Below are 20,364 nucleotides of genomic sequence, written 5' to 3'. Positions count from 1 at the left end.
TCAACGGGTTTTCCATTACACCACTGGCTGCAACACACAGTCTGAAATCATGCAAATTTCTAGAGAAATGATCAGACATTTATAAGGAGATACTAGACAAGATACGCAAGAAGGAAAGAACCTTAACTTTGCTAAATGTTTTCTTATACATAAGGAAATCTGAAATACATCAAATGAGTTTTTCCCTTAGGACAGTTACTGTATCTCTCCTACTAGTAGTGCCTGAGAATTATTCAGGAGAATTATTTATGAGATATTTGAGAAAAATCTAATAGGGGTGAGGGGAGTTGAAGAGAAAAAAATAAATCAAACTAAGAATCCTGAGACTGGGACTTCCCTGGCAGTCCAGTGGTTAAGAATCCGCACTTTCACAGCAGGGGGCGTGGATTCAATCCCTGGTCAGGGAACTAAGATCTCATGCAGTGCACTTTGTGGCCACATCCTGAGGCTAACACGCTTTACCTTCTTTTTTAAAAGAATCACGTACCATTTAAGATAAAGGGAAAACAGCAACTGTATGTTTTACACCAGAGAGACTTTCCCAGTTTCACATCATTTCCAAGTTTTAGTGCAACATCATTAAATAAAATTCAAGGCAGGTGATTCTTATATCCAACTTAAAGATGAAGCTAAGAATAAGTAACGTCATAAGAATAAGTGATCATATATGACACTGTTAAAAACAATACTAAAACTAAAGAGCCACAGGAAAACAAAAGTATGCTGGTTGTGAAATCTGTATGACACAACTAATCATAAATGGAGGACTTGACAGATTAAATTTCCCTTTTCACACATCTTAAACACCCTCTGAAAAATTACCTTAAGCAGAGTTTATTAAATGTTACCCAAAACAGTTTCATCCATGTGCATCAATCAATTAAATGAGGGTCCAAATAGGTTGTCATGACAGGTATCTTTATTTTTTATTAAACTATCATAGTTGGCAGGTATCTGTCCTTTTATTGTTGCTTCTGCTTTGGCTGTAGTACACAGTTGGTTCAGCAAGGACTCTCATGCTGGTAAAAGCAAACAGGAAGTCCATGGTAAAGATATTCTTGAAATGCAACTTGGAGAGCCCACAAATACCTTCCAAATTCCTCAAGATCTTTGCACACAAAGAATTTACCAAAAAATAAAACACAAGTAGAGCAATGGTAGTGGATATGACATCTGAATGCGGGTGCGTGGTTAAATCATATCCACTACTGCAGTGGTGGTGGATTAGTCATTCCAAGGTCTAAGCAGGAATCTGTCAGTTAAAATGTTCCGTATTCCATTTCCAATCCCATACCTTCACTTAGCTTATTAAAATTTTAGAAAGTGATTAAAGTGGCATGGAAAAAAAAATAGATGGGAGTTTCAGCTGTAACCACCAAAGAATCCATTCCTGCTTTGTCTATATTAAGTTGTTTTCAATAGTGGTTAAGAAAGCAGATTCCCTTACTTTTAATATCGAAAATGAGAAATGAGCCTGTTTCTTTGGCTACATAATCTTTAGAAACGTCAAGTAACATGAATAATGAATAGGCTGGAATTGAGGCAAACACGAGTTAGTTTAGTACTAGGTCAAAAAACTTATGGCAAAAGAGAATGCACTATTACTGGTGAAATTTGGGCCACAAGAGATCATATTTTGAACTAGTGGCCTGAAACTGGTGCTTGTACTAGAACTCTCCAAAGTTACAAAGGAGTAAGATCATAGGGCATGGAGTCTCACAGAGCTAAGTTCAGGTCTTGGCTTTGACACTTACCAGTTATATAACTTGGGAATAATTTCCTTAGGTCCTTTGAAGCGTGTATTTCTTTATTTGCAATTTGATGTTAATGACAGTCCTTACCTCACAGTGACTTTACAATGATTAAACAGAATGATAAAACTAAGAGCATAGAGCTGGAGAACAATAATAATGTTTTCATCATAATATAATGATTTCACATACATAAAATCATGTAACAATACAGAAGATGATAGCTCCTAGTATTTATTAAGTGCTTACCATGTGCCAGGTACTGTCCTGGGAATGTTACATTTATTAATTCAATTGATCCTCATAACCAGGGTATTAATTGGTTATTATTATCAGAGGCCCCAATTTATGGAAGAAAAAAACTCAAATATTACCAGTATCTCTGAGATTTGGCACAAGGAAGATGTATGTACTTCAACAGAAAAACGGTTCAAAGATTAAGTAAAGCTTCTTCCAAATCTATTGCAGTTATTATCAAAATTCTCATTACAATAAAGTTTGTAATTACAATATTACAAAACAAGTATTTTTTAAGAGAACAGCAGATGAGTAGGTTGGAAAGCCTGAAGCCTGGCTGAAACAAAGCATGATGGAAAGGCCATCTTAGAAACAAAGCATGATGGAAAGACCATCCTACTGTCATACAGAGGGTCAACATCCAGCATCTTTTTTTTTTTTGGCTGCACCGTGATGCTTGTGGGATCTTAGTTCCCCGACCGGAGGGATCGAACCCAGGCCCTCGGCAGTGAAAGTGTGGAGTCCTAACCACTGGACTGCCAGGAAATTCTCATCCAGCATATTTAAATGCACTGATAAGAAAAGCCAACTTAATTTCTCCAAAGAAACTGCCACATATCAAATCCTCCTACTTCTTCACTGCCTCTCAGAGGTCTCTTAGAGCTTAATGTGAAATGCAGAATGAGAAACAGGATACTTTTTTGGTAGACAGTAGTAGACACAATAAATGGACTTCATGAAATACAGCCTAACATCAAGTTAGATTAGGGTTACGTGAATGTTTCTGAATATGGGATGGTTACAAGAGTCACCAAGAAACCAGGGCCTAATGACTCAATGTGAATTCACACTATGAAAAAACACTAAGAACCCTACACTAGCAGGGAGAATTGTAAATTTTTCATTTTAGACACTTTCACTAAATATACTATGAGGACGTTAGAGAGATTTAGAGAAGGGAAATTTCAGTACTTAGGACTCAATACCCAGATGTGCTTGGGCTTCTCCAACACTACCAGAGCAGCAGACTGCCTCAGAGCCTCCCTGCTGCCCCCAAGTAACTGGGAGCACTGCAATTCACTTACAACGCTTTTACAGTATTAGGCTTTAAGCTCCTAGAGGGTTGAAACTTATTCTTATACGTACAGTCATCCCTCAGTATCCAAAGAGCCCCTGTGGGTACCAAAATCCACAGATGCTCAAGGTCCTCATATAAAACAGCGTAGTACAACAAATAGAGTCAGCCCTCCATATCCGCAGATGAGAACCCAAGGGCTGACTATATGTGTGTATGTATGGATAGCCCCATCTACCAAGTAAGCACTCCAATACCTGCTGAGTAAATCTATTCCACGGCCTCCTGCAGGGGCTATTTCTGAAGTACCTCTCAGACAAGATGACTAGAAGGTGTGATGCTTGTCCAAACAATCTGGCTTTTTGTGCTTCATTGGAAACAATACAAGTTAAATTGGCTTATAAAAAAATAGCCGTACTCACCCAATTCTCAGAAAGCTATGCTACAGTAAAAGCTCTTAAGGGTTCTTTCAAGATTCTGAAACTTGATCAGATGCAATCTCCAACAAAACCATACTATCAGGATACCTGTCACAAATTTACCCCCCAAAATAAACTTAAAATATAATTTATGTAGTATATGAGCATCTAGCGTGTCTAAGGCACTGTCAACAGATTGAACAGCTGAGTTAGAAAGTTAAACCTAAAGAAGGGACTACATGCTACATGTGATATAAGTAAACTGGAGCTGTTTAAGAATAAAAGCTAATTAGTTTTTTTTTTTTTACTGGTTGGTAACATGTGGAAAAAGAAAAAGGTTCTCAACAGGCCAATTTTGGTAGGTTACACATTCTAGGACTTTCACATACTCCATCTAAGGTTTGAGAGAGAAAGAATATACAGGAGAGACACAGATGATAGACAACACCACAGGCTCATGTGCATTATGTAGAAAATCTCACGTAAAAAAATAACAGCTAAATCTTCATTTATTGTAGAAAAGAAAAAAAAGCCGGTAAGTCCCTTATACACACATCATTTGACCGTATCTTCACTGAATCCTAACACCTAACAGGAAGCCACAGTTTCACTTTTAATTTCACTTAAATTGTGAATTTTCCCATCTTTGAGTATATAGAGCAGGTCTCCCACTCTTTCTTGTGAACAATAAATAGAAACTTCCTCATTCAGAAATTACAGACAAAAACATAAGTTTTCTGTGAGGTGCTCTGAAGATGAAGATGCCTGCCCTCAGAGAGCAGACCACCGAATAGGAGAGAAAGGTAACATGCAGTGAAAAATAAGTGCTTTGTTGGCCAAATAAAACTTGGTAAGTAATGATGGTGGTATAAGGCAGTATAGGCAGGGATGACCCAAGCAAGGCAGGAGGTAAGAATCAGACTTGCATCTTCAAGGGTAAAGAACCCAGATGTGACAGGATAAAAATTTCTATAGGACAATGACAACACTGGAATAGTAATGGTAGAGCCCTAAATGTCAAGGTGAAGCTTTTATAAGCAGGGGAGTAACAGGTTACAGAAATGTATATGTGTTTGTCATATACATATACAATACTGAGATAGCTTTTCCATCATAAGCTAGGTGAGGAGAATAGTCAAAAATCAGTGTGGCAATTTAAAAAAAAAGTTAATTTGAATACCATCTACAATAAGTTTCCTTTTGTTCTATAACTAGAAGAAAAAAACTGCTTCACTGCAATGTTACCTCAGATATCCGAGTCTTCTTTGACCTACTTATACATACTGTAATGAAATTATAATGATCCTATCTCTGTGTGTACACTAAATACTCCACAGAGAAATTTCTTCTTGGTACCATCTGTAAATATCTTAAATGAGTCTCAAAGGTCACAGTGGATCTTTTCAAAACAAGGCAGATATGTCTATGAACAAATGAATTAATCTGCCCCACATTCATTCCTATAGTTCCTCTTATAAATTAGGTCTCCACTTAAAAAGGATAAATGTAAAATATGGGGCTAGGATGGATCACATTTTTCTACCAATCATTTTTGTAGAAGGTTATTACTTGATAGAACAAGCACACTTACAGTTTTTAGATGCAAGTGTCCTCCAAAAAAGTACATGTCACATAAAGGCCTCTGTGTCTTTGGATGAGACATTCCTTCATGTACAATATCTTTCTTCTTTCTCTCCCTGATAAATCCTATTTTGTAAAACCCTATCATCTCGGAAACCATTACAGAGGCCTCTCAACAGCTGGTGACATATCCTTTTCCATTGCACTCTGCATTCACTTACCATACATCCAAATAATGGTCACATAAAGCAAGTGCTGTCTCCCCTGCTACACAATGACATCAAGGACAAGACTACATCTTGTCACATTTTAGCACTGTTCCAACATTTAGCAAAGTTGACTGGTACATACTAACCACTCAAAATGCCTCCAGAATTAATTAATTACTCACAGGTATTCCCTATCCAAGATTCTATAACCATGATTGTACAGTCTTACAACAATTTGCAATTAATTATTTTTTAATATTATGGTTGTTATCTTTGCCTTTGGGGTGGGGGAGAAGGAGGGGAGAAAGCACATGTATAATGAACATAATAACTTTTAAAGCACATGATCTTCCCTACAAACTTGGGGACTGACCACTGGTCTTGTTATAGTTCCATATAATGTAATAAGGCTGTAATAGGATGAGACTCTTTTACTAAACCTTTAATGTATGTTAAAAAATTATTCCTCAAACTTCTGAAGGAAAATTTCTAACAATCTTCCTTTTTTAAACAAAGGATAAGATAGTTTATTTCAACAATCCCCCTTCAAACACCTGTTAGAAATATAAACAGTCTGCAACCCATACCTGTATTACAAGTATACTACAATAGCCAAGATTTATTGTTTTAGGGCTTGTTTTGACCCATTTGCCAGGGATCTGGTGTGTGTGTGTATGCACTTATACTGTCAAAAAAAAAAAATTAGGAAACCAAAATCTCTTTCAAGGGTAGACTGTCTTTGGTAAATAAGCCTTGATCATCATAAGCTATACATCGATTAAAAAAAAAAAAGAGGCAGTAACAGAAAACATTTTGGATTAGCTATGGCATTTCTTACCTCTCAAATAGGCCTAGATGGAGATTTGTGTAACAGATACATATGTGTGTGTGTGTGTGTATAACATACAATAAAAGGATAATAGAAATGTTATTAAAAGCCTTCCCCAGAGCCAAAGAAAGTTTTACCTACATATATTTTGTAGACCCGACCTAAGTTATACAACTATGAAAAATGTGTTCAATAGATAATTTAAAAGGAATAACCCCTGAAATATTACTGAATGTTTTATAACTTCAAACCTACCAAGGTATTTTTCTCTCAACATGATTAGACATTAGAGAATAATCATGGGGAAAGATTTTTTTTTTTTTTTTTAATGTGGTACGCAGGCCTCTCACTGTCGTGGCCTCTCCCGTTGCGGAGCACAGGCTCCGGACGCGCAGGCTCAGTGGCCAAGGCTCACGGGACCAGCCGCTCCGCGGCATGCGGGATCCTCCTGGTCCGGGGCACGAACCCGTGTCCCCTGCATCGGCAGGCGGACTCTCAACCACTGAGCCACCAGGGAAGCCCCGGGGAAAGCTTTTTTAAATGAGCTGATTTGCGGGACTAATAGTCTCATTCAAAGACAATCTCTGATTCTCCAAATATCTATTAGACACCTGAGCTATATATTCCCCCAAACAGCTTTAACAGAAAGTAATTATTGTACTCCTAAAGCCTTTTGTATGACAGTTGTGAAGATTTTACAAGAGAGAGGGTTTTTAAGGAAAACACCAACAACCTTAACTGTACACAAAGAAGAGACTGTATCATTCATTGCCATTCATAGAACTCCTCCAGAAATGTAAAGAGGGGCAGCAAGGAGGAGATAACCACCTTTACCTTTGTTGCAAGACAAAGTGTTCCCCTGCTTCAGATGACCTCACTTTACCTTGAGAATCCAGTTCTACGGTATTTAATTACACTGTTGGGAGCACGGAATGGTCTGGCACCATGCCCTTTCCCTGGGTCTCACTGATTGATAGCATCAATAACATTCACTAGCTGTAATTAAACCGCCAAATAGTATCCCCTTTGAAACTTGGCAGATCAATGTTCTTTAATACTCAAAGAACAAAGTACAAAGGTGAGAGAGGTGTTTTTAGCCCTCACCTTCACAGTTCATTTGACTTTGTGCTTCAGAGTAGTTTGCAGACAATGCATATTTCACAATTCCCCCAAGAACACTGGTTAATGAAGAAGAACACTAAGGAAAATCCTGCAAGTTGGTGACAAGTACTTATTAACCCATTTTTGCAAATCTGAGCAGAACAGAGACATACTAAGCCTTTGGGCAACAGTATGCACACACTGCTTTCCCACAGCTTTGGGACAAAATACAGTTTATAGGTCAAAAGGTTTATAAATTAAGGTAGCACACAGTAAATTTTTTTTCTTTAAGTATTTTCAAGATGCTATGTGGAAGAGTCCTTTATGATAAGAGCAAATTCCCAATTATTCAGACCCTGACTAGAAAGTTCAAATATCCAGATACTAGGGAGGGTGGGTCAGGAGTATTGCTAGGAGCTTATAAAAACGAGACAAACTTTTATTGTATTGTAAAAGCAACCTCCATAATCTAAGGATTCACAACCATCTTAGATCATAAAATTCAAGTCCTAAACTCTATACTATGAAATACCCATTGTAAATGAATGAGCCCCAGAAGAACCATGCGGCAAATTCCCCACTCTCAGAATCAAACATTAAATGATGTTTATGTACTTGTAATGCTAGAAGTATTTAATGACATTCAAATGCTCTGAAAATGAGCATGCGCATCTGTGTGTATGAGAGACAGAGAGAATGAATGTGTGTGAGAGAAAGGGTAAGTATGGCATTATATTCATTAAAATTACACCTGTTAATCACAAGCATTCCAGATAGCTTATGAGAGGACCCACAAATGAAAATCTTACTTACATATATCAATAGATTTGTTTTGAAACAAGAACCAGAGACCTATCCAAGTGTAAACTATTAAGGTCCACTAAACAATGGTTCTCAGGTCAGGCCACCACCGGCCAAGAATCACCTGTGGTGCTTGTTAAACTACAATTTCCTTGGTCTCACTCTGTAGATAATCATATTCAGTAAGTCTTGACTGGGGTCCAGAAATCTGCATTTTATCAACCAGACCACTCCAGTGATTCTGATGAACATTAAAGTTTTAGCAGTCTCTTATGTTGAGGGATTTTAAATAGGTAAAATTCTCAAACTCTGGGGTGTGTTTGGTTTCCTGGAGAGCTCATAAAAATTACAGATGTCAAGCCCTTCTCTTCACCATCTACCAGTGTTGGTTTCTGAATAAGACAAACTCCCAGGTAGCTTGAATGTATATGTGACTATAAATCACCAACAAATACAAAAATGCAAAAGTAAAACAAAGCCCATAAAACCCATCCAAAGGTATTTCTAAGAACCGGACCTGCTGCAAGTGGCTCAGCTGGGTTGGGGAGACCATCAGTATAGCCATTCTCTGCAAAAGGCTGCTGTGCTTGATTCTATGAGGTCAGAGCCTCTCTCAATGACTCTGGAATCTTTCTAGGAAGGTGAACAGGGTCGTTTGGGTAAAGCAAGCAGAAGTGGTCAAATTTCTAAAGAGTCATTTAACAAAATTTGTGGAAACTAAAGCATTTTCTGAATTATAAGTTTCCAGGGCCAGGCAGGCACTCTGCTTGCCCTTCCTTCGGCTCACCTGTGGGTCATTTCAAGACTCATTAGCAAGCCCAGAACCTATGCAGGAAGGATTAAACTTCTCATTCCCCCGGGAGGAGGTAACCTGGTACTAATGACCCAAAAGAAAGCCTATTAGCATGATTTATTTTTTTCAAAATCTACTTCTCTATAACACAAGGTAACTGGAGCCATTTTTAAAATATCCAACAAAACTGAACCAAAGAATTAAACATTGTGACTACTTTCTTCAGAGTAAAAGTAGCTTTTTAATTCCTCCCCAACTAGACTTCTAAAATACCACTGTAACATAGAAAATGCAGACTGAAAAACAATGGAATATTCTTGATATTCTGTCTCTGAAAACAACAGGTCAACACAAGTATTTTCTACCTCTAGATGTCAAGCCAAACGTTTCACTGGAACTATGTAACTTGGGACCATCTCTACCATTTTATAAATGAGCGAATTAGGCCAACAGAGCAAGAGCAGAACACGAACCCAGGACTTGTGACTCCACGTCCTAATGCAGCATTCAAAGGAGTTCTTCAAAGGTGGGGTGGGGTGGGAGGGACAGGGGTAAGTAACCGATTTCCTGTATTGTTTTCAAAATATAGCCGCCTCTCTTGCTTGCTCATAAACAGCATGCCAAGAAACTTCCCGAAGCAAAAGCTCCACCAGGAATTGTGATGTAGTACTTACGGCTGAGAACTGATGCTAAAGGCAATTATAGGAAAACCTGGCAGAGGTGGGAATGAAAGAAAATGGATTACACATACTTTTGTAAAGAGCCCACACAAATTTAAAGAGAGACAAATGCACTTTTCTGTGATTTTTAAATTAGCATCTAGGACTCAAAGGAACCTACCAGAAAAACATTCTTGAAGAATGAGTGGTTTCCTATAAAACAGAGATTCAAAAAGTTACTATAATGTTTCTTTTACTGTCCAATTACCATTGAAATATTTAAATCGATGTTAACTCACCTATCTGCTAAATAGGACCTCCAGATACCAGTTTTCTTCTCAAACCAGAGGTTTGGCTGTCTCACGTGCTCAGCCTGGAAGAGTTTTTCTACCACCAAGCACAGCTCCACTCCCTCGCACCTAACAGAGGCATGGTTCAGAAAATCCCAGGACGCTAAAAGCCCCAAATCAAGGTCCTCAAGAGAATATTCAGTTTGTTTATAGTGTATGGACGCTTGAACATCAATAATGGGAAACAGAAAGAAAACCATAAAAGGTGCCGGCATCAGCCAATGTGGCCTATTTCTGGTCCTAGTAGTACTATTATTAGCTATATCGTTTTTTAACAAGTCCCTTAACCTGAGCTTCCTTTCACTGGCCAAAGGGAGTATTTGGCTACAAGAGACTATTGTTTTGGCATGAATCCAGACAAGCAAAAGGATAAAAGTCCTATGAAAATACTACACAAAGCAGATACAACAAGGAATTAAGAGACTTTTTCAGAAGGTAGCACACGTATCTTAACCTCTCCAGCTAGCTCTGGAAGAACAGACTGAAGCCACCAAACTGACCCAGTACTACTTCTCCTGAGTTATATGTGAACAACAAGTCCTACCCTACCCTTAAAGAACACTAGAAAAGTTAAGCAGACAAGTGCTAACAGTGCCTTGCAGAAACGCCTTTGCTGATGTACGTTTATGAAACAGGCAGGCAATGTAGGGCCATGCTTGGGTAATAAAGTGATCTTTAAAATCCCTCCTAAGGAAGATGGGTTAGTTCAGCTGCTAAGACTCTCCCACCACCACCCTCCATGGCTCACAAGCAGGGATGGACAGGAAGTAAGCTAGGACACTGCCCCCAGGAACCCTCCTCCTCACCCTTCCCTCTGTACAGTCTCAGCCTCTGCTCCAACAACTGTGGAAAAGTATCTGCAGAAAAGCTGTTCAGAGAATGCCAAGTTATTGCCCTCTGGGAACTTTCAAATGTCTAATTCCCAATATGGACAAAGCTTGTAAGGAACAGAAGTAACACAACAGGCCTGAAGTCAGGACAAACAAATTCTGGACCCTGCTAGGTCCCTGAGATAAGTAAAAATCTTTGGGGCTTTTTATGTTTTAAAAAATCAAAGCTGAAAATAAATCATTCCACAAAACACATGATGTGCATTACACAAATAACACATTACTCAAAAAAACCTGTTATTCCTCATTTCATATAAGGACTATGTAAACTGGACTCAATATAGATACAAGAATTTTATTTAAATGCACTGAAGAGTTTCTGATAATCAGATATGGCAATACACTTAAAATTTGGCACATGGCTCTAGTAAGTTCCAGACCATGGGTTAAAAATGAAGTTAGAAAAACATGCACTCAGTCTGTATTTTTTAAAAGGCAAAGAAATCATTTACTCAAAGTTTCCATTTTTGCCTCCACATTTTCAACTTTTTTGTCTCTCCACAGAGATCTGACCAGCAAAATAACAATTTAGGATAACGTCTCAAAAGTTGCCAGTTAATCTAAGGCCTGTCCTTCAGATTATTACTTTCAAAATTTCCAAATCTGGTCAAGGTAAAAGGTGAATGATGATCTGTACTCAAGTGTTGAACTGATGGGTACTTTATAGAAGATGCTTTATAAATTTGTGAAGCCCACACTTCTACGAGCATCTATGCTTTGTACATTCAAGGGAAATATCAACTACATAAGCCACAAGAACACTAGGGTGGCTTGAGATGCTCAGAGAAATGTGGAGTTAAATGCAAAGCAGATCTTCCCCTCCTAATAAACACTCAAGTCCAATTCCATCACTACTCTGCTCAAAACTCTTTGGTGGTTCTCCCTCACATACAGTATAAAACCACACGTACCATACCTTTTTGGATCCCTAACTGCTCTCAGGGTCATTTCTGCATCACTCCCCCACCCAGCTTTCTCCTCTAGCTAATCTATGTGATTTCCCTAACACCCGCTTTCAAACTTCCGACAAAAGAATGAACTCTCAGCTTTCTTACTATTATAAAACCCACACCCCAGAATGGTGCTGCAGATATTTTAAACAGAGCACCCACCAAGAGGCAAGCCTGTAGCCAAGCTTCACTCTCCCACTCCTGCTTCCATGCTCTTTCTTCCCTACAGTGGGGAGCGGATTTATGCAGTATCTACAAGATATTTCCTCATGTTCAGAACATTTATAAATGAACAACTTAAATGATGAATAAAAACCAACCCCATCCCAGATAATCCTGAACCAAAAAGAAGGTTGAGCCAGAAAAGTGTTTGCAGTATGAATTTTACCATGGCTGCTACACATTCAACAGTGGTAAAGGGAAACAGTTAAAATTGTTACCTCCTCAGGACAGGGTGCTGCATTTCATTCTAAATGCATTCTCAACTAAGCCATTCTATATAATAACCATGAGTTCATTAAAAACAGTTACACCTTTTCTTAATATGCAATTTGGCAGACTATGGAAAGTTAAGAGAGTCAGGTAATAAACATACTCAGTGATAAGGTAATTCATTAATTTTAAAGATTTTACAGATATAGATAAAAACTTAAATGGTTAAAAGATAAGTCCAAGATTACGGAGCCCATTAAATCACTTAAGCAATGCCAGGGAGGGTAAGATTTCAGAAATGTAGTTCTATATTCCTCCTAGATTAAGGATATAGTTCATGCTAAACAGCAAAAGAGTCTGCAAACATGACATTTACTAACTGAGAAAAGGATAAGCTAGTTAGGAAATGGTATAAATTTAACAAAAAATTAAAAGCAATACAGTAGCTTAGAACAAAGGTTTATTAAGCTTTACTTAATTGCTCTCTAATAAACTGAACACTTTAAGGAATAGATATTACTATTTGTAATTAATATTCCAATTTTTTATAACCGTTTTTCCATACAGACTGAAATGGCAGTTTAATTAATTTAATATGAGAAATTCCAAATTAATGTACGTCAATTAATAATTTTTAAGCCAAGGTAAGATTTAATCTGACTTACATCTGAATGATTAAGAAAAATAGATTTAATCAAAACCAAATTTAGGCAGTTTTTCTATGCTGGTAGCATTTCTAGACAGGGTTTCTTCTGTTGCAAGACAGAAGACATGGATTCCTAGGGGTAGTACCTAGCAATAATGCTGAAAAGTTCTCTATTCCTTGAGATAATAGCTCCTACTACTTTCAGATGAAGCAAGCCCACTTTGTGGAATAAAGCTTCCTAGGCCCGTTATAGAAGGGGGAGGAGTTGGAAGAGATGCTGGGAGTCAAGATATCCATTTTACTGTGTATGTGATATTCTCTTATTCACAGTACTTGATGTGGGGGGAAAGTCTAAGTATTTTCAGAAATGAATGCTTTTACTCTGCTAATTATGAATTTAAGTCTGATGCCATTAACCTAGGCAAAAAAAAAATACATTTTCCTTTAGGAGTGGAAAGAATTGTGCATATACTCCCTTTTTACTACCCTCCCTAATATCAAAAGTTAAAAACATCTTGTAATATCCACTTTATTTACCAGCTGATTATTAGGGACAATGCGGGTAGGCTTAACCCATCATGACTGTCTCCTGTGCAGTTCAAGGATGGTGTAATGTCACCAGCAATGTAAGCTGCTGGGACATTAACCCAACCAGGAAAAAAAAGTGATCCTTTAGAGAATCGTCATCTTGAACCTTTAACCTGTGAATACTGCTATTCATAATAAATAAACCTCTCTCTAACATAAGGTGAACATATTAAGTTTTTCTAATTTCTAAGCCACACCTTTTAAAAAGTGAAAACAGCATGAACTGCTTTTTACTCCGAATACTAAACTAGCATTCAGCATGCTCAAAAAAAAAGCATGGTTAATATTCCAGTTAAGTGAATTATCCAGAAAAAGATTATCAAGGTAAAAGATGAAGACAAACGAAACTTTGCATGCAAAAATACCAAGTGTTTAGAGAAACCATCTATTCAAAAAAACATACATTTTGGTAGGTCCTAAGTGCTAGGTCTTAGACTCACTGTCACAAATTACCTAGGAAGCATATTAAAAACAGATTCCTGCATCTCACCTCTGAACACTGATTGAGTAGGTCTGAAGTGGGTCCCAGAGCCTATACTTCTAAGTCACTCTCCTTGTGATTTTGATGCAACCAAGTTTGGGAATAACTGCTTTAGGATTTCACAGTGCCTGAGGGACTTTGCTTTACTCACTGCAGAAATACTGAATATTTGTCATTTATTCAACATACCATCCATCTATTGCACAAAACCCTACTGGGCTAATGCTACTAGGAAGCCCCAGGAGAAACTGCTAAATAAACCACCTTTCACAGCACCTGATTCACTGTTTTAATATTCCAATCTATAAAATGCAATAAATGCTAGGTGGCCTGGAAGACATAAGAGAAACCTGAACTCAAGGGTGCACAAACACTTGTACACTTGTACATAACGTATACATGAATTAATCTACTGCAGCTTTCTAACGGAAAGCATGGTGTCACGGCAAGAGTTTTAATGTAGATATCAAAAGACAAGGATTTGAGTCACAGCTCTGTCTTCAACTGCCTGGTCTAAGCTAAACTCTATGACCACTACCTAGGTCTCAACTCTTTTACTGGGGGCAGAGGTTAGTGCTTACGTCTAAATCATATATGGGTCCCTTAGACCCCAAAACTTCTGTGATTCCTCATGGGTAAAGAGAACATATTTCAAAGAAGGGGGGAACCCAACACGAGTTAGAACAACCCAGGAAGGCAGCAGCTGAAGAAAGAACTTCAGACAGGCTCTAAAAGATGAGATGGTTGCTGTTAAACTGAGTGAGAGGGACTTCCCTGGTGGTGCAGTGGTTAAGAATCCACCTACCAATGCAGGGGACATGGGTTTGAGCCCTGGTCTGGGAAGATTCCACATGCCACAGAGCAACTAAGCCTGTGCGCTACAACTACTGAGCCTGCACTCTAGAGCCTACGAGCCACAACCACTGAGCCCATGCACCACAACTACTGAAGCTTACGTGCCTAGAGCCTGTGCTCCGCAACAAGAGAAGCCACTGCAATGAGAAGCCCGCCAGCAACAAAGAGTAGCCCCCACTCGCCGCAACTTGCGAAAGCCTGTGCACAGCAATGAAGACCCAATGCAGCCAAAAATAAATAAATAAATTTATTTATTTATTTTAAAAAATAAATAAAAAATAAACTGAGTGAGAAAGAGTATGCCAGGAAGTGGGAGCTATACGAGCATATAAGCAGAGGCTGGGAATAAGATCTGCTTGCAAGAGAAAAGCCAGTCTGACTACCATAGAGAACAGTAATAACACTGGGTCACTCCAAAGTTAAGCCAAATGATATGGTAAAACAGTAGGGGAATATGAGAGAATTTTGAGTGAGAAGCAATATGAGGAAAGTGGTGTTTTTTGATGGCCCCCACCAGGACTGACTGGAGAAAGGAAAAAGAGACTAATTTACAGAATAGGGACCGGAAAGGCTTAAATACAACTTCCAAAGGGTACTTAGAGCAGTGAACACTAGGAAAAACCTGGCTCAGATGTTGTATAAGAACACAAGACACATCTAACTGAAAATAAGGGGGGAAAAAAACACACACATTGAAAGAACAAATAGACAAAAATGGTGTTATGTAGTTTTGGAAAATGGTCTGCTTTGCCTCAGAGAAATGTGGGCCAAACTGAGGACACCAGCTGTTATCTGGTATCTTTGCAGGAACTGAATGGGGGTGGGGAAAGAAGTAGCCTGCTGCTTACCCACCACCTCCACCCCCATCTCAGAAAATCCAAAGAAAAGTAGCAGATGCCACATGTGGTGTAAAAGCCACAAGGCATTACTGTCCTTTCTTCCACGTATTCTGCCTGAGCAGCTGGGCCCTGAAGAGAAGGCCGGGTGATGGACAGTGAGGAAGCAGCTGTCACCAATGGTCTCTTGGCAGGCCATGGGTATTTCTTCTATGGAGACCTGTTTCCCCTGCATTTCTACCTTCTCTGGACCTTACTGCAAAAGAACTGATTTAGAGCAAAAGAACTGACTCAGTAGAATGAAATGAGGGTGGTACTTCTGGAATGGAGAAAAGGGTATGTCAATACAACCATCTATTCCATTTTCTTCTTAACCACAACTCAGGACCTCAAAACTATGCTAAATTAGCAGCAATCCTGAAGTCAATTTAAGTTGGGAGCCTCACAAAAATCTGCAGTAGGATACAGCATTCACAAAACAATCTGAAGGTAACTGGACATTGGATGTCTTCTTTTTAAGAACACTTGATCATTACACTTAACAGTACTATTAAAAGGTTAATCTCTGTGACACAAACAGAGAGCATGCAAAGAAGTGTGGACAATTAGAAAAATTGTCCAGATTGAAAAACCAAGGTCAAAATAAACAAGTGTTTGCAATCTTAGAACGTATTAGAAATCTAATAATCAGACGTTTTGTACGTAGGACATTTTCTTGACCAAGAAACATGTAGAATCTCGGACATCTTACATCCAAGTATATTTGGGGGCCACTGCATACAGTTTCCTTTAGATGAGACAGTGGTGGGAGGCATTTTTTCTCTGGGCCAAAAAATATAAAGAACAAGATGTCAAAACTACCCAGGGCTAGTGAATTACCTTAACTAACAACTCTGAGAGAAGCAACTTTTAAGCACAAAGATGACACTGCATTTCCAGATACCTGAGAAAATGAGCAGAAATCTTCTAGACACGTCTCTAAGCAAGATGGATACCAGAGTCAGCTGTGACTAACTTCCCCTTACCACTCCAGGCGATGGTCTGAGCTGAGTTCTTAAATCAAGGGTGGAAAATAGGTTCCAACTTGAGTCAATTGACAGAGGTTGTCTGGAACACTATTTTGAAAAAATCCTTGGGAGCCTCATCCAGACGCAGTGAGAAAGTCTGCCATGATTGGCAATGTCTGCACTGGGCAGGAGAGGGAAAATTGATGGCACATGTACTAAGCGTCTGCCAGAGGCAACGTCCCTTTCATATTCTAAAGGAAAAGAAATCTACACAGCAAACTGGATTAACTTCTTATCCAGAGAGAATTTACATCAGAATTTCAAAAATTCAAAAAAGGAGGAAAAACATCCATAAAATTATTTACCATTTGTCTTGAAAACTGTAACAGAAAAAATAACCTTTGTAGCATGTACACTCTCCTAGTCAGTCTCCTCAAAGTAAACTGAATCTGCCAGAACAGAGTCAATCTACAGCTCAAGGACATGTTTTTCTATGACCCAAGAACTAAGAATGATTTTTACATTTTTTAATGATTGGGACAAAATTAAAAGACTATTTTGTGACACATGAAGATTACATGAAATTCAAGTTTCAGTGCCCATAAATATAGTTTTATAGGATCACAGCCACATCTACTCGTTCATGTGGAGGCTGTATCTTCTTTCAAGCTATGAGGGCAAAATTGAGAAGTTGTGACTGCAGGGCCGGCAAAGTTTAACATATTTACTACCTGGCCCTTCACAGAACAAGAATGCCAACCCCTGTGCTAGAAGAAATGGTATAAGGTTTCTTCAAGTTATAGGCAAGTAATTCTCTATCAAAGAAGGAAATTTAATTCAGTAAGTTTCATAAAGTATTTATCTGAGAAAGTTACTGCTCTGACCCTTTGTAAACACATAAGTAATTACATGTAGTACTCATGAATAAAGTTTCCCTCATCATGCAACAAACCAAAAAAGTCTGCTATGCCTCCCAGAGAAGTGTCCATATGGGCACAAAATGAATAAAGGGAAGAACTACAAGTAGACCTTAATTCTTTTAACCTCTGTTCTGCAAGTAGATATTAAAAAAAAAAAAACATAAACTTACTTTTATTGTTTTGGTTTGAAGTCTCAATCCATTCAGGGTGTTGATAGCTTTCTCTGCATCCTTAGGGTCAATGTAGTTCACAAAGCCATATCCCAAGCTCTGCCCTAATGAAAGGGAAAGGAAAAAAGGCATACGTTAGCTCTACACCACTGATGACAGCCATCCACTTTCATTCTGGCATATGGTATTGTCATTAACGCCAGCACATTCTCTCAATAGAAAAAAAGTCTACATTAGTTCTTCTAGAAATATACATGTGGCCTTTTTTCATCTCCTGTCTATTACAGTTGCGGGTTTAAACATCAGTTAGAACTCAGCAAGCTGTGCTGTTTAAAAAACACATATATCCAAAGTGTTCCATCATACATGCCCTGCCTGAGCCAGAGCGCCCAGCAGCAAGGCAACATTGAGCTTCGGAAACTGTGGGTGCAAGTCTCCGCTGAGCTGCTGTGTGGGCTTCATGGGCACGACTTTTTCAGCTTCTGTTTCCTTACCCATAAAATTGGAAAGCGAAAAGCATCAACCAAGAATCTGTGAGTGTTCTGTACACATTACCCTGACAAATTTACAGCCTTTACCAAGTACAATTATTTCAGATTCTAAAACGGTGGAGAATCGTGAGTATGTGTGTGTGTACATGTAATATATGTGTGTATATGCATAAGTACATTAATTTTAGAGGAGCTTATTCAAATAAACTGAATCCAATTTTCTAAAAGGGGTCTGAAGACCTAGCTAAGGAATACAGGGAAATATGAACACAAAGATTTACACTTGAGGACATCCAAGCCCATGAGAACATGTGGAAAAGAAAGAAAAGCATAAACAAAGATAAAAAACAGAATAATTTTGGAGTAAGAGTTGCTTCCAAATGAGTCTGTTGTTGCTTTTATCCATCATCTGAGCCCTCTCGCCCCTGGCTCACTGATGTGTCCCGACTCCATAGGAAGTAATACGAGATCGGAATCAATGGAACGCACAGACAAGTAAAGCCAATCTTAAAGGTCTCCATTTTTCAACTAAGGGAAAGTTTCTCAGTTTGAAAAGGCGAGAAACACTATATGGGTGGTGACAAAAATGGACATTAAAAAGATTTAGTCTACTAAAAGTCAAACCAAACCAATTGAGGGTTTCCTGGAAGATTCCCAGTAAAGGTCCAAATACTTCTTATTAATTACCATTTTTGGATCAATTTCATAGCAAAAAAAAAAGGGGGGGGATTTTTTTTTTCTTTTAAGCAGCACCTTAGGTCCAAGTGGTTATGAATACAGATATTTAGAATAGGCTAACCAGAGTGGCCAATGTGGTTCTTTATAAGTATACAAAAAGAGAGAGAGAGAGAGAAGGTTAAACACAATGCCTAATAACCATGAAAACTTGGGATTGTATTTTGGGGACCACAATCATTTTGAGGGGATAATCATTGCTAGCTTATACCCTTTTATCAAATTATATTTTTTTCTGTTTTTAAAAAAGGGGGTTAGGAGAGAGCTAAAACTAATTCATTTCATTTTTTTCTCACACTACTCATATAGATTGTGTTTTACTCGAGGCTCTGTTTTTTAAAAGTTGCATGTGAAACCATTGCATTTTTAAGCATTCAGTTTTTTCCTAATTTGACATTTATCATGTGTCTATTGCATGCATAGTGCCCTCTTATGAAATGTGTTGCAGTTCTGTTGTCACTGAGCAGGATTCAAATAGGCTGAACATTAAAAAATCTGCTCAGAGAAGCTGTTTATGATGAAAAGAATACAGGCTTTGGAGATAAACACACAGAAGTTCTAATCCTGGCTCTGCTGTTTACCAGCTGTGTGACTTTGAAGAAACTACTTAGCCTCTCTGAGTCATTAACTTCCTTATTTCTAGAATGAGGATAATTCCTACCCAGTGAGGTTGCTAAGGCAGTGATGAGAACATTCACTATTGACGGAGGTAGACCACTCCAGTCAAAAAATAAAGTGAGGAAAAATAACATATATCTACTACATGTTAAGGAGTTTACATGTATTCATTTAAAATTAAACCAGAAAGATGTTACCAATATAACAGGGGAAGGAAAGGCAAAGTGAACACTGGGTGGTTTTGTCACACTGCTATTCTATAACAAAATTAATCAAATTATCAATTGTACTAGCATTGAGTCCATTTCTCCTACCTACCCTCTCCACCACCCTCACACCTGTATTTTGGCAGCTTCTAATCAAAGTCCTTTCTTAATCTTGGTACACACCGGAATCATCTACAGAGCTTAAAAAACAAAAACAAGAACAAAAACAAAAACTGATGCCTGAGTCCCTTTCCTCAAGTTTTTCTTTTTTAATTGGTCTATTATGAAGCATTGATACTAGGTTTTTTAAAGCCTGGTGACTCTAACACATGCAGCCAAGGCTGAGAATCACAGTTTTAATAGTGAGAGATACTCTGAGGCTGCAAATAAGGCTTCTGGGAGCTCTTAGAGGGGCCAGATGCTGATGGTCTGGGCATGCGAAGTGACTCTGCAAGGAACACTGCCTTTTTACAGATGCATTTTTTAAAAACCAGTAGATGTCTTTCTTCTAAAATCTTCAAGTTATCCATCACTTCAGAGAAACGAGTTTACTGTCTACCGAGGTCACTCTCTAGCAGAGCAGTGCCTGCTGGAGTTGGGTCACTGGGTAAAGTAAAAAATCCTAACCTGCTTAGCTGTCTCTCGCCCTGTCCTCTGAGCTCTTACTCCTAGCACACTGTAGGCACTCAAGAAGTTTGCTAAATGCAAGAATGAGAAGTGCAGTGGTGTTATTA

At 38.4% G+C, this 20,364-nt stretch overlaps 1 protein-coding gene across 6 annotated transcripts in view; it reads right to left on the bottom strand.

Moving 5' to 3' along the window:
* The window catches only part of ELAVL2 (ELAV like RNA binding protein 2), a 71,537-nt gene that overhangs the window by 20,223 nt on the left and 30,950 nt on the right, over window positions 1-20,364 (bottom strand). For all 6 annotated transcript variants that reach the window (XM_060100761.1, XM_060100763.1, XM_060100765.1 and 3 more), the window contains exon 3: window positions 17,581-17,684. In XM_060100761.1, coding sequence (XP_059956744.1) covers window positions 17,581-17,684 — 104 coding nt within the window. The remainder of the gene's footprint in view (window positions 1-17,580; window positions 17,685-20,364) is intronic.

Source organism: Mesoplodon densirostris, chromosome 6 (assembly GCF_025265405.1).
Source record: "Mesoplodon densirostris isolate mMesDen1 chromosome 6, mMesDen1 primary haplotype, whole genome shotgun sequence".
Taxonomy (NCBI): Eukaryota; Metazoa; Chordata; class Mammalia; order Artiodactyla; family Ziphiidae; genus Mesoplodon; species Mesoplodon densirostris.
Note: the sequence above shows the minus strand (reverse complement) of the source record. Positions and strands in the feature narration are given on the sequence as shown.